General features: G+C 41.0%; 1 protein-coding gene across 2 annotated transcripts in view; it reads left to right on the forward strand.

Annotated features, from left to right (window-relative positions):
• The window catches only part of ADHFE1 (alcohol dehydrogenase iron containing 1), a 36303-nt gene extending 21965 nt beyond the window's left edge, over positions 1–14338 (forward strand). Inside the window, exons 13-16 of one of the 2 annotated variants that reach the window (XR_013814932.1) lie at positions 477–634; positions 8006–8253; positions 11201–11398; positions 13953–14338. Coding sequence is in view for 1 of the 2 variants with exons in the window: in XM_079796128.1 (XP_079652254.1) it covers positions 477–634; positions 8006–8089 (242 nt within the window). In the remaining variant the exon portion in view is untranslated. Of the gene's footprint in view, positions 1–476; positions 635–8005; positions 8705–11200; positions 11399–13952 lie in introns of those variants that run through there. The other variant, XM_079796128.1, reaches the window with a different exon arrangement.

A 14338-nucleotide genomic window follows, 5' to 3' on the forward strand; every position in this document is an offset into this window, starting at 1 on the left:
AGGGTTTTTGCAAAGGGTCTGTCTCTTCCTTAAAGGTTGCTTGTGAGAAAAGACATTGAACACGTAATACCTCTAGATGTCAGCAAATTCCAGGCCTTGCAAGTTACCTAAGCTGTGTTTTCTGCCACAAATGCTCCTTCTTCTTCATTCAAACACCAGCCTTCTTTCTCGGCCTCCTTCCTGGGCCTCTATTCTTGGCTCTGTTCCTTGTCTTCCCTGCCCACCAGGGGCGAGGAGCCCATTGGAAAGGTGAGAGCCGGGTTAGCCGCCCCAATGGACTCCTCCGCACTGGCCTGGCCCATCTGTCTTCTGCGGGGCTGCCCGCAGGGCCGGCCTCCCTGCGGAGGCACATTGGGGCCCTTGTCCTCCGTGTCGGGGAGCCAGCAGTAGGTTATGTATCAGCTATCGTGTGACTGACTGACACCCAGGGCCAGCTTCCTCCTCTCTGTCTACAGACAGCGCTTTGTGTCTTCCAGGAGCCGACACCCGCACTGCCAGGATGGCAGATGCCGGGCCCGTTCTGGCAGATGCCCTCCGGAAACTCCTGCTCGACCTGGACGTGGATGACGGCCTGGCTGCCATTGGCTACTCCAAGGCTGACATCCCCGCGTTAGTGAAAGGAACGCTGCCCCAGGTAAGAGACGCAGGGCATCCTCACTCGCTTCTAGCTGCTGCAGGAGAGAGAGCGTCCCACCTGGGGCACGCTGCGGGAGATGAAGACTCAGGGGTCCTCCAGCGGCTCCCAGGTCTCCTCCGCCAGATGGCCGCGCTCCCCTTCCCCAGGGGGATGGGGCCAAGGCTCCCTCACCTTCACATTCTTCCATAAAACTGGGGCATGTGTGAAACTTTTATGATGAAACTGAAAGGAGCCTTTATAAAAATTCAAGGCAAAAACAAACCACATTTACATGGAGGTATGGCAGAATTCCCCTTTTCTCCATTTCTGCTCTTTCAAGAGTCCCCTATAAAACTATATACGAAGCTGTTACTAAAGAGCCACTGATATCGTTTTCCATTATAAAGAATTACAGATTCCTACAATTTTGCATAGAATAGGCATGGCCTTTAAATTAAGACTACTACAAAATCACTGTTTTACATATTTGGGGGGTTATGTATTTTATACATAAACATATAAAATATGTAATACGCATATCAGCGTCACTTTGGGTCTTATTTAAATGTTGATAAAGAATTTAAGCTGAGCTATCCTTTATTTGGTAGAAAAGTTGTAATAGATGTAGCGTTTCCCCTCCCAAGGCTCGCATGAAGAGAGTTCAACCCCCATTGGCCCTCTCTTCCATTTGGATCAGATACCCAGATACCTCTGTGCTATAGGCTCAGATCCTAACAAGACAATACCATAAAACAGAGAGCTGGAGTGCTCCCCATGCTGAGTGCTCCCTTAGTCCTTCTGTCCTAAATGGGAAAGCCAGGAGCACTTGAACACTGTGAGGACATGAAGATAAGGCATATCTGCCCAAAGATGGTCATGGGTCTGTATCCCTGAAATGGAACAGAGTTAACTGGAATATCCCCTCACACAGCATCCTACTCACCCCACTCCAGTTAAGCAAGGGCCTGACACTAGCTTCTTCTCCACTTAGCAAATGCTTAGAATGTTGAAGCCCCCAGCTCATCTAAGATAATATTTGTATGGGTTCATTTATATCCACAGGAGCCAGGGAGGTAGCAGCAATGAACAAAGTAATTTAAGGAAATGGCAAGTGGTGGGGACTTTGGTGAACTGGAAAACTCATGGCTTATTTCATTGGGTAAGCCTCTTTTTAGCGACAATTTATTACATCCAAGTAGAAATTCAGATCCCAGTGTTGGTAGAACTTCCAGTTTTCAAGAAAAATTCACAACCTGGATGTTTGTATTGAATTCCCTCATTTCCCAAAGTACAAAGCAAACATGGCCCATGGGACACCAGTTTCCCTGATATAGACTGAGAATCGGTGGACTCTATTGTATCTAAAAATATAAATGAATGAGAAAAGAGGAGTCTCATACTGTAGCAAAGCTCCCAGACTAACTCACAAACTCTTGGTTCTAACCTACAATCCAAGGGACTAAATGGCCAAAAAAATATGACCATTCCAATTATTTTATCCAAATCTGTTAAACTGTAAGTTTCATAAAGCCTGGAACCTGTCTGTTTTGGTCATCCATCCTCTATTGCATCTAGCATGGGCTAGTAAACATGTTAAATGAACACATACCTGCAACCCTTTCCTCCTATACCAGGTGAGCTTAATGGCTGAATGGTGGTAACTTTTTGAGAAATTTCCTTAGATTGACATGGTCATCAACCAATGACAATGAGCGATTGTCCAGGGACCAGAGACCAAATGGTCATTAGGATTTTGATGTAGGTCTGGCTCTTACAGTATAATTCCAGTGAGAGTGTCCATTCTGCAAGGGGTCCTCTGAAAAGTTCTGCTTACATAGCCCAGGAAAGTGTTTGGTAATATGTGTTAGTCAACCTCTGTGGGTGGTATTCATAATTTTCAGATGGAACTGTATGATATTATTGGCCATTTAATTGCTGGTGGCAATGCATCTTCCAGGCATCAGGACACATTGGCAGGTGTTCACTGTTTTAATTCTACCTTGCTCAGACTTCCGCTTTCAGAAGCTGTTCCAGATTAACATTTGAGTCCACCCACTAAAATAGCAAGTTAATTAGGTATTCTTCTGAATGCCTCAGCATACATATCATACTGGGAAATACAGATAGCAAAACTTTAATTAGACAAAACTACGTTTTTTGTTCCACAAGAGATGCAGGGTAAATGGAATCTTTGGCATACAACTCATGTCCATAAAGTAGGATTCCCTCAGGCTGTATTCATAAAGCAGCCCCAACATGTATGCTGCCTTTTTCCCTTTTGATCATGTTAGAAACATTGTTAATTTAAATTAACTATCAGCCTGGCTGGTGTGGTTCAGTGGTTGAGTGTTGACCTATGAACCAGGTCAGGGCACATGCCCGGGTTGCAGGCTCTATCCCCAGTGTGGGGCATGCAGGAGGCAGCCGACCAATGATTCTCATCATTAATGTTTCTATCTCTCTTTCCCCCTCTCCCTTCCTCTCTGAAATCAATAAAAATATTTTTAAAAATAATAAATTAACTATCACATTTGGAGTCAAAGTCATATATATAATATATAGAGAGATATAGATATATAGATATAGATAGGTATAAAAATAGTTATAGATAAAGAGAGAGATATATTCACAGGACTTTAGAAGGAATCTTAGAAATAAACTTATCTTGCAAATGAAGAACTACCATGGTGTGTTTTGTTTTTTTTTTTGGTCTATTTGGCAACAGTGAACACTTTGCAGGAATACTGTGGCAACTTCAGATTTTACACATGAGGCACAGTAATCTTCACTTATTAGTATCACAGGATTTAAAGTAGTGAAGGGGATATAGTGGTTCCTGCAAAAAAGGTTATTTCATGGAGTCGACATTTGATAAAGCTCCTTTTATGTTCAGCAACGAGGGATCGTTTTTTCTCTGGAAGGAACAACCAGGCCAGTATTCTTGACCAAACACCGCGGCTCATACTGGCAGAGGCAAAGAGCAGCCCTGTGTGCAGAGGCTTCCAACCGCCGTAGCCAGGCTGCAAGGGGAGCGGGCAAGAATAAATTAATCTCCCAAGTTGGATTTCTGAAACTTCTAGAAAGAAACATTTACATTTCAAATCAAAACATTTCATTACTGAGGAGAGCTGTCTACCAAAATGAGCACTTCCACTCCCTGGCAGACAGGCCAGCTGAAATGTTGTTATTTTATGAATGTGCTAAAAGTAGTAGTCTGGATTTATTTCAGTGCCCATGTTAATCAGTTGTCCTTCGGTCTTACATGTCTATAAATAATAGCACATTGCAGAACACATCTTAATTCTGAGAGTTTAGCTTTTATATGGCATCGATGATATGTGTGGGAATATATCACAAACGTTATGTCCTTGCGCCCATTTAACCAGTCATTGGGGGTTTAGAAATCTGAAATCAGCTCAGCTTGACCTGAACCATTTCTGAGAGTTCTGAACTACTTCACCAAAGATGAACAAGTCATTTGAAGGGCCTTTTAGCTCATCCAATAAGACTTAATCCATTATCAACCCAATAATGGGACAGCGCTCTTCACTTCTTGCCCCTGCCACAAAGGCATACATAGGTCACCATGACTAAGTCTCTGGACCTTGCTACAGATTTTCAAAAATTTTGGGGTCTCTAAAAGATCTGCTGGGATGTACAATTTTATCTTGGCTTTATCCATACTCATCAGTATTGACCCCCATTCTTCTCCCATCTGTCCATCCATCTTTCCTTTTTTATAAATTAATTTTTAAATTATGGTAAAATATACCTAACAAAATCAACTATTTTAACCATTTTTAAATATACAATTTAGTGCCATTAAGTACATTTACAATCGTGTGCAACAATCACCACTGTCCATTTCCAGAACTGTTTAATCATCCCAAATAAAAGTTCAGCTCTATTGTGTAATGGTAAATAATATTACCATAGCCCCCTTTTTCCCTTTCCCCCAACCCCTGGTAACCTCTATTCTACTTTCTATCTTTATGAATTTGCCTGTTCTAGGTACTTTGTGAAAGTGGAATTATACAATATTTGTCCTGTTGTTTTGCCTATTTCACTTAGCATAATGTCTTCAGTGTTTTAGAACTTCATTCCTTTTTGTAGCTAACTAATATTCCATTGTGTGGATATACCATATTTTGCTTATCCATTCATCTGCAGCTAGACATTTGGGTTGATTCCACCTTGGCTCTTGTGAATAGTGCCGCTAGGAACATTGGTTTACAAGTATCTGTTTTGGTCCCTGATTTCTATTTATTTGGGTAATGCCATGTTTAATTTTTGAGGAACTGCCAAGCTATCTTCCACGATGGCTACACCATCTTACATTCCCACCAACAATGCTCAAGGTTCCAGTTTCTCCACATCTAACACTTTTAAACACTTGTTATTTTCCTTTTTTTTTAATAGCCATTCTAATGAGTGTGAGTGGAAATTCATTGTGGTTCTGACTTGTATTTCCCTAATGACAATTTGAGCTTTTTCCATGTACTTATTGCCTATTTATATTATCTTCCTTAGAGAAATGTCTAGTCAAGTCCTCTGCTATTTTTTTCCTTTCTTTTTTAAAAATACATTTTTATTGATTTTAGAGAGGAAGGGAGAGAGAGATAGAAACATCAATGATGAGAGAGAGTCATTGATCAGCTGCCTCCTGCATGCCCCACACTGGGGATCGAGCCCGAAACCTGGGCATGTGACCCTACCGAAAATTGAACCATGACCTCCTGATTCATAGGTCAACGCTCAAACACTGAGCCACGCTGGCCAGGATGCCTTTTTTTTTTTTTAATCCTCACCCAAGGACATGCTTACATTGATGAGAGAGAGAGGGAGAGGGAGAGGGAGAGGGAGAGGGAGAGGGAGAGGGAGAGGGAGAGGGAGAGGGAGAGGGAGAGGGAGAGGGAGAGAAATATCCATCAGTTGCCTCCCATATGTGCCCTGTCTGGGGATCAAACCCACAACCCTTGGGTGCATGGGACCACTCCAACCAACTGAGCCACACTGGCCAGGGATCCTTTGCCTATTTTTTAATTGAGTTGTCTGGGAGTTTTTGTTGTTAAGTTGTAGCAATTATTTGTATATTCTGGATATTAATCCCTTATCAGATATCTGACTTACAAATATTTTCCCCATTCTATTAGTTATCTTTTCATTCTCTTGATAGTGTCTTCTGATGCATAAAAGTTTTTAATTTTGATGTAGTCCAATTTATCTGCTTTTTCTTTTGTTGCCTATGCTTTTGGTGTCATCTAAGAAATCATAGCCAAATCCAAGGTATGAAGATTTTCCCCTATTTTCTTCTAGGGTTTAGCTCTTAGATTTAGGTTCATTTTGAATTAATTTTTGTATACTTCCTTCCTTCTTTTCTTTCTTCCTGTTACCTAAGAAAGACTTAGTGAAGTCTTACTATATATAATCCATTGTATGGGATACAGTGAGGAGGGAATTAAAGTCCTTTCCCTTTCTCGTGGAGCTTACATTCCAGTGAGGAAAGACAGACGATGGACATCTAATAAAACCTATAAATAAGATACAAGTAAAATCATTTTAGATACTGGTAAGTGGTATGGAGAAATCTTGGTGATTTCATGTAGTGTTGAGGGAACTCCAACAGAGGTGGTCAGAGAAGGCCTCTGGTTGGAGGTGGAGGCAGCCAAGTCAAGATCTGGGTGAAGCACCCCAGGCAGAGGGGAAAGGCTAAGACTGGGTGAAGATCAGCATTGTCATAGGACTGAATGGGGATGGTGGGACTGAGATGAACCGATGAGAGAAGAGGTAGAGCTGAATTGAAAACCAGGGCCAGATAAGGTGGCATTAAAGGCTATGGTTTTGTTCTAATTGCAATGGGAAGTCTTTGGAGAGCATTAAACAAGGGAATGGTATGATCAGATTTATAACAGTGGGGGAAGGGGAGGGAGAGGAGGGGCGGGGGCACAGGGAGAATTACTCTGCTGCTGTTAGCCATTTGCCTCTCTCTAGGGGGCGAGAGTGGATCAAAAGGTAAAACATTTTTATTAAATTAAAAAAAAAGAGGCCTTTCAAGTAGAACAGAGGAGTGGAGGTGACTTAGACTTGGACTGTGGTGGAATGGGAGGTGAGAAGCGGTTGGATTTGGGATTTATTTTGCAGGTTGATCCGACAGACTTGCTAATGGATTTAACACATAGGGAAGGGGAAGAAGAATCAAAGATGGCTCCTAGGTTTTTGCCTTAGTGACTGGGAATCATTTCTGAGATGATGAAAATGGGAGGCAGGGAGGCAGAGTTCTTCTATCTTGCATGTGTGAATTTTGACATGCCAATATCCCCCCTCCCACCGTCTTCATTAATTCAACAAATAACTGTTGAGGACCTATTTCCTCTGTGCTAAGCACTCTGGGAGGCACTGGGCATGGAGTGAGCACAGCCCTGCCCTCACGGAGCTTCCCTCTTCCACCAGGTGTGCTCCCAAACAAGTGCTCAGCACAAGAAAACAGACCGAGAGACCCAAACTGCTACATTTTTAAATTTTATTTAGACCCAGAAATTTGGACACAGAGTAGTCATTATAATACCTTTTAATTTCCTGTCCCAGAGAAATCAAGGAGCCACCGATGAGAATATAAATAGCAAAAGCATGTGCTGGCTGGCTCTGCTGACTTGACTCAATAATCAATGGAAAAATTAAGTCACCAAATTCATTTGCAACGGTAGAGATAAAACCTTAGTTAATATTTTAAAAGGAGTCCCTTTTTGCCCATAGCCTGAAAATTATGTCCTAATGAAGTTCTTTTGACTATCCCTGAAGTCCAAGTTGCAAAATATACAGTCTTTGAAGTCAGGGATGACCTGGTTCTGTTTTCTTTGCTGTGCCTGGGAAGGTTGCTGACGAGCACGGTTTGGTCATTATAGGAGGTGTTTTTCCTGAGGTTGGTTTAGTTCCGTACATTTGAGCAGAAGGCTATTGGCAGGGCATAAGGCAAGGACAATTAGGCAAGACATAGGCATTTGAAAGCTGTATAGCACAGGGAATCTAGTCAATGGTATTGTAACAACTATGTGTGGTGCCAGGTGGGTACTTGAAATGTTGGAGGATCACTTTGAAAAGTATATGGTTGTCTAACGACTATGCTGTACACAAGAAACTAAGACAAAATAATATTGAATGTAAACTGCAATTGAAAAGTAAAATGGGAAAGCTTTGTGGGAAAGAGGCGTCACTTAATAAAATTTTGAGTTGGGAGTCAACTAGTATGAAGCAAACAAGAAATATGACCTTTAAAGATAGAACTATTATAAAGTCATTGCTTCTTGTGCCCAAGTTAATTTGCATAACCTAGTAGCTTTTACAAACTGCCTTTGCAAAGCCCTGAGTAACTCCTTTTGTTTACTGTTTCAGGAAAGGGTCACCAAACTTGCACCACGCCCTCAGTCAGAAGAGGATCTGTCTGCCCTATTTGAAGCTTCAATGAAACTGTATTAATTTTCATTTTCACTGAAAGAATTGGCTATGATGGTTCTGAAATCAGAAGTGGATCTAGCCAGAGCTCCACACATAACTTATCTGTTACCAGTTTGAATGTGATATAAATTTATCCTGCAGAAGATTCCATGATGCTCAAAAGTCAAGCTACTTCCATAATACAGGTTAGACAAATGCCCAAAAGTATGGGACCCTGGTTTGTGTTCCTTCCCTATATTCTGAATACTGTCCCTGCTTTGTGTATCAAATGGGTAAAAACTCACTACCAAAAATATCAATGTATACATCCTATGTGCAGTAACCCATGTCTAGAAATTTATATTATAAAAGTACTAGCATGAATGTATAAAGAAATATGGCAAAACATGTTTCTGGCAGCATTTTTTCCTAACAAAAAAATTGGAAGAACCTAAATATTCATTAATAATATATTGATAAATAAATTACAGTATATTAAATAATAGAGTGGTATTGTGCTATTAATAAGAATGAAGTAAAATGATTGGAAATATGTTTATGATATACTGCTAAGTTGGAAAAAAGTAAGTTGCTGAACAATTATATATTAGTATGGTTCGGTTTTATGTTTATAATTAATTGTAAAGATATGTTTATATATGCATAGAAAAGAAGGATGCACATCAAAATATTAAAAGTTATCACTGGAGAAATGGAATTTGAGGTATAGAGACTTAAGAGAAAATACTTTATATTTTAGACTTTCACTTTTTATTTTATAAACGTCTATATTGTTTGGATTTGTTACAATGAGCATAGAAGTAATTTTAAAGGAGGGGGGAGAAAAGAAAGAAAAATACCACATTCCTGTTTTAGGTCAGATTCATCTTGTTTTATAAAAATATTAGTAACTAATATTTAAAAGGTAAAAACAAATACAAAGGGATAAAATATTAGAGATTGATCTTCTGTCAAAGAAAATGTTCTTTTGAGAAAAACACTAACTTTTTTTTAATTGAGGTAGCATTGGTCAATAACATTATATAAGTTTCCGGTGTACAGCGTTACAATTAAGTATTTGTGTACACTATAGCTTGCTTGCTACCCAAAGTCTAGTTTCCATCTGACACCAGGCTTTTGACCTGCTTTAATTTTGCCCTCCTCCCCTCCTCCATTTTTCCCTCTAGTAACCACAAATCTGTAGTCTGTATCCATGAATTTGTTTTTGTTTTGTTTTGGTTTGTTTGTTTGTTGTTTTATAGTACCCATATTAATGAAATCATACGGTTTTTGTCCTTTTCTAGCTGACATATATTTCACTTAGCAAGTGGCAATATTTTATCTTTTTTATGGCTTGGTAGTATTCCATTGTAAATGTGTACCAAATCTTCTTTATCCATTCATCCGTCAATGGACACTTAAAAGAATTTTCATATTTTAGCTATCCTATCTAATAAAAGAATAATATGCAAATTAACCATCACTCTGCTACACCCACAAGCCATGCCCACCAGCCAATCAGGAGGGAGTATGCAAATTAACCCAACCAAGATGGCTGCAGCCACAGAGCGAGCAGGAGGCTTGGGTTTCCTCGAAATGGAGGAAGCCAAGCTTTCCGCATGCCCTGGCCGGCCCAGGCCTCCGCTCAAGGCTACAAAGTTTCAATTATAGAAGATAAATAAATCCCAACAAAAATGGTGGCAGCCACAGAGCTGGAGAGAGCAGGAGGCTTGAGTTGCCCCAAGCATTGGAGGAAGCCAAGCTTCCCCAGCCCTGGCCTGCCTTGGTCTCCACTCAAGGCTACAAAGTTTCAATTATAGAAGATAAATAAATCCCAGATACCAGGGCCCTCTGCTTGGGTCGCTAGGGGACGTGGCTGGCCTGCAAACCACCACCGGCCCCTCGCCCAGGCCGCCCCACACCCCAAGGGGACCCTCACCCTGATCCGGGACACCCTTCAGGGAAAACCAGCTGGCCCCCGCCCGTGCACCAGGCCTCTATCCTATCTAATAAAAGAGTAATGTGCAAATTGACTGTCACTCCAACACACAAGATGGCTGCCCACATGTGGTCAAAGATGACGGCCCCCATGTGGACACAAGATGGCTGCCACAAGATGGCCAGCAGGGGAGGGCAGTTGGGAGAGACCAGGCCTGCAAGGGAGGGCAGTTGGGGGTGACCAGGCTGGCAGAGGAGGGAAGTTGGGGGCAACCGGGCCTGCAGGGAAGGGCAGTTAGGGGGGACCCAGGCCTGCAGTGGAGAGCAGTTGGGGGGGACCAGGCCTGCAGGGGAGGGCAGTTAGGGGCAAACAGGCTGGCAGGGGAGCAGTTAGGCATCAATCAGGCTGGCAGGGAAGTGGTTAGGGGGTGATCAGGCTGGCAGGCAGAAGTGGTTAGGGGCAATCAGGAAGGCAGGCAGGCGAGCAGTTGGGAGCCAGCAGTCCTGGATTGTGAGAGGGATGTCCTACTGCCCATTTAGGTCCGATCCCAGTGTTTAGGTCTGATCCTACTGGGATCGGGCCTAAACGGGCAGTCGGACATCCCTCGAGGGGTCCCAGATTGGAGAGGGTGCAGGCTGGGCTGAGGGACACACACCCCGGTGCACGAATTTTGTGTACTGGGCCTCTAGTTGTAAATAATCCTGCAATGAACATAGCGGTGCACATAACTTTTCAAATTAGAAAACACTAAAATTTTACATGGTAATTACCTCTTTGGAAAAATGTTCCTGGTGCTCAGAATAAGTTAATTCAAAAGCAAGCAGTTTTGTAGTTTGCAGATGATAGCCTTGCAGATGGAGTCTAAGGAGCGTGATGGTCTGTCTCCCTGTTATTCCCGACCTGCAGAAACTTCTGTGGTTCATTTTTCCCTACAAGGGTTCCCACACTGAGGTCTGTCTGGCTCAAGCTTTGGGGTCTAGATCTCAGTGTACATGTGGAATTATTCACGTTTTAAATTGAATTGAAGTTATAATCACCTAAGTAATGACTATTTATTTAATTGCATCAGGGCATCATTGTTCCATTAAACCTTCCCAGACCCACTTTATCTCTATAAAGATCTTTATTTCCTTGAGATTTTGAAAATAACATTTAAATAATGTCTATTGTAAAATAATTTGAGATATAAAAATGCATTCTCTATCTCTCTTAAGTGTTCGATGCCTTTACTACCGGCAGTCAGATGTCTAAATGTGACTCACCAGGAGGAGTGTTTGTTATTCATATTGGTGATGACTCTAAAGGAAGGATTTAAAGGTCAAGCATGAAGAAACAGACTTAGGAAGCCTTCATATTTTTTTTATCTTAATACCGATCATTTTTGGTCCTCACAATTTAAGTATATGAAAAAGGTATGTTTCTTGACTTACCAGCTATTAACAGTGTGTGAGGTAGGAGATTAAGCCCATTTCCATAAACCGAACATTTTGATGTTTCTGAGACAATTGAGTGCATTTTTCTAAATCAAATCCTTTTTTTTTTTAATTTTCATTAAAAAAAAGTCCTCAGGTCTCATAGCTCCACTTATATGGATTAATTTACTTGCAAGGGCAAGGAACATTAAAGAACAGTATTCAAAAGTTTGTGAAATATTACTTTTATAAAACTATCCTCACCCTAATTGGTTTGGCTCAGTGGATAGAGCGTCGGCCTGCGGACTCAAGGGTCCCAGGTTCGATTCCAGTCAAGGGCATGTACCTTGGTTGTGGGCACATACCCAGTAGGGAGTGTGCAGGAGGCAGTTGATCGATGTTTCTCTCTCTCAGTGTTTCTAACTCTCTATCCCTCTCCCTTCTTCTCTGTAAAAAATCAATAAAATATATATTTTTAAAAAACTATCCTCTATGGTGGCATTGTCACTTAAAATACAGGCACATCCAAATTTATTTCATACTACAAAATACTAACCTATTTCAAATGAGTCATGTTTCCACAGTTTTTTTCAAGTGCCACAATAAATAACGGACTGGTTTTACACTCCTGTCCCTTCTCTATGCACAGGGAGTGCTGTGTTGGGCTTGGCATTGTTTGCGTAGCTGTGGACACAGCTGTGGGGTGTTTTCAGTGGTCAGTGAACTAAGTCTGCTCTTGTAAAATCCAGACAGGTACAGTATCAAAATAGAGAGAGAAAGAGAAATAATTGCTTTTCTGGCCTTTTAACCCTGAGAAAGATTAATGGTTGTTTGGATTAGAAACTGTACCCTAATGAGGGACTGTTGCCTCTGGGGAGTGGGTATGAGAGAGGGGACTGTTCACCTCTGGGTCAACACCGCACAGGCCGCTGTGTCTCTGATGACCAGCAACCCAAGTCTGAGACAGCTGCCTGGGCTGGGGCTCCTCCATTAAATGCATAATCCCCTGAGACCTGCTGAGGAGGCCAGGCCACGTCCCAGCCATCACCATCACAATGGCCGGCACCAGGAAAAGCCACCCTTTGGGTAGAATTGGTTCTTGAAGCCCTAGGTTGAATTACTGGCAGCTGGGGGTAGGAGGGTCTACTTTCTCATGCTATTATCCCACTGTCTTTCCAACCACCCCACCAACTCTCAGAATAAATGCATAAGCCCCACAAATTGCAATCCTGTTGGTGATTTTGTCCCATGTGAAATCCCTCAGGAAGCTATGAGGAGGACAGCTAACTTTAAAATAGCCTCATCTTATTCATTCTGGTTTTAAATATTAGCTTTTGCATTATGGTGCTTTACTTGGTTTTCCAATTTATAAAATTGGAAACTAATTAAAATAATCATGAGCGAAAATGAGAAAAAAACTACCATTTTGTCATTATTCAAACACAGCTGTTATCATTTGATATATTTCCTTTCCATCTTTTTCATTTGGGTGATGTAATCTAGCTCTTAAGGACTAACACTTTCAGTATTTTCTATGTTGCCACATAATCTTCATAACCATTTATTTAAAAGGTGCATAATAGTTTATTGAACAGGAATTTAATAATTTATTCTTATAGGGCTTCAAGATTGCTTTCAATTTTATTCTCCCAATACCATAGCAATGAATATTGTGTATACAGATTTTTTTCAGACTCTAAATTAATTTGAGGCTAATTCATCCCCAAATGAAATTTTACATTAGAGTATGGACATTTTTATGGCTCTTGATTTATATTGTTAAATTATGTACACCTCACTATTGTTTTACATGCTCCTTACCTATCCTTCAATCTTCTCTTCAAAACCAATAGTAGTGTAAAAACAAAAACAAAAAAAAGAAAAACAAAACCAATAGTATTGTACAGAATAGGCAATATAATCAATAATATTGTAATAACTGTGTATGGTGCCAAGTGGGCAGTTGAAATATCAGGGAGAACACTTTATAAAATATATAGTTGTCTAACCATTATGCTGAACATCTGAAACTAATATAAAATAATGTTGATTGTAAACTGTAATTTAAAATAAAACTTTAGCCCTACCTGGTTTGGCTCAGTGGCTAGAGCGTCGGCCTGCGGACTGAAGGGTCCCAGGTTCGATTCCAGTCAAGGGCACATGCCCAGGTTGCAGGCTCGATCCCCAGCAGGGGGCATGCAGGAGGCAATTGATCAATGATTCTCTCTCATTATTGATGTGTCTATCTCTCTCTCTCCCTTTCCCTTCCTCTCTGAAATCAATAAAAAAATATATATTTAAGAAAACTTTAAATGAACAAATCAACAACAAGTAATGAAACAAAGTTCACAAAGGACCAGGTAGACCTACACATTTCAGCTGTGGTTTTTCTATTGTGTCAACATAGTTTAACAGTTCACATGAACAAATTAAAATTTTCAAATCAAATTATGAAGCTTACTTTAGTGTTATATTACTGACTCAAGTGAAACTATATGTAGATCACCAAGTCTATTTTTCTTGGTCACTTACTTTTTTTTTTTTTTCTTTCTAGGACCCTCTATGGGCCCCTAAGTCTATGATCTGTGTTATTACATTCATGGTCCTCAATTTTGCTGGCCAAGAAAAAAGACCCAAGGGAGCCACATGAAAATATAAATGTCCTTTTCTCTAAGGATGTTCTAGAATCATCTGCACCTGTGAGTGAAAGCTTTGCTGCACTTGGGAGGGAGGTGAGTGACACCAAACAACCCTCCCCCACCCCACCCCCAACAAAATCCCTTCCAAGGATCTAAGTTGCTCTCTAATCCAAAATCTCAAAGCTTTGCAGCTGGCACAGTGGTCCCATGGTGGCTTTGGCAACATTTACTGGGGACCAATCTGAACTTTATATTAAGCATTGCATATGAAAAAAAGAATATTTCTAAAATCTATCATAAC

This window comes from Cnephaeus nilssonii (genome assembly GCF_951640355.1).
Source record: "Cnephaeus nilssonii genome assembly, chromosome: 18".
In the NCBI taxonomy this organism is placed as follows: Eukaryota; Metazoa; Chordata; class Mammalia; order Chiroptera; family Vespertilionidae; genus Cnephaeus; species Cnephaeus nilssonii.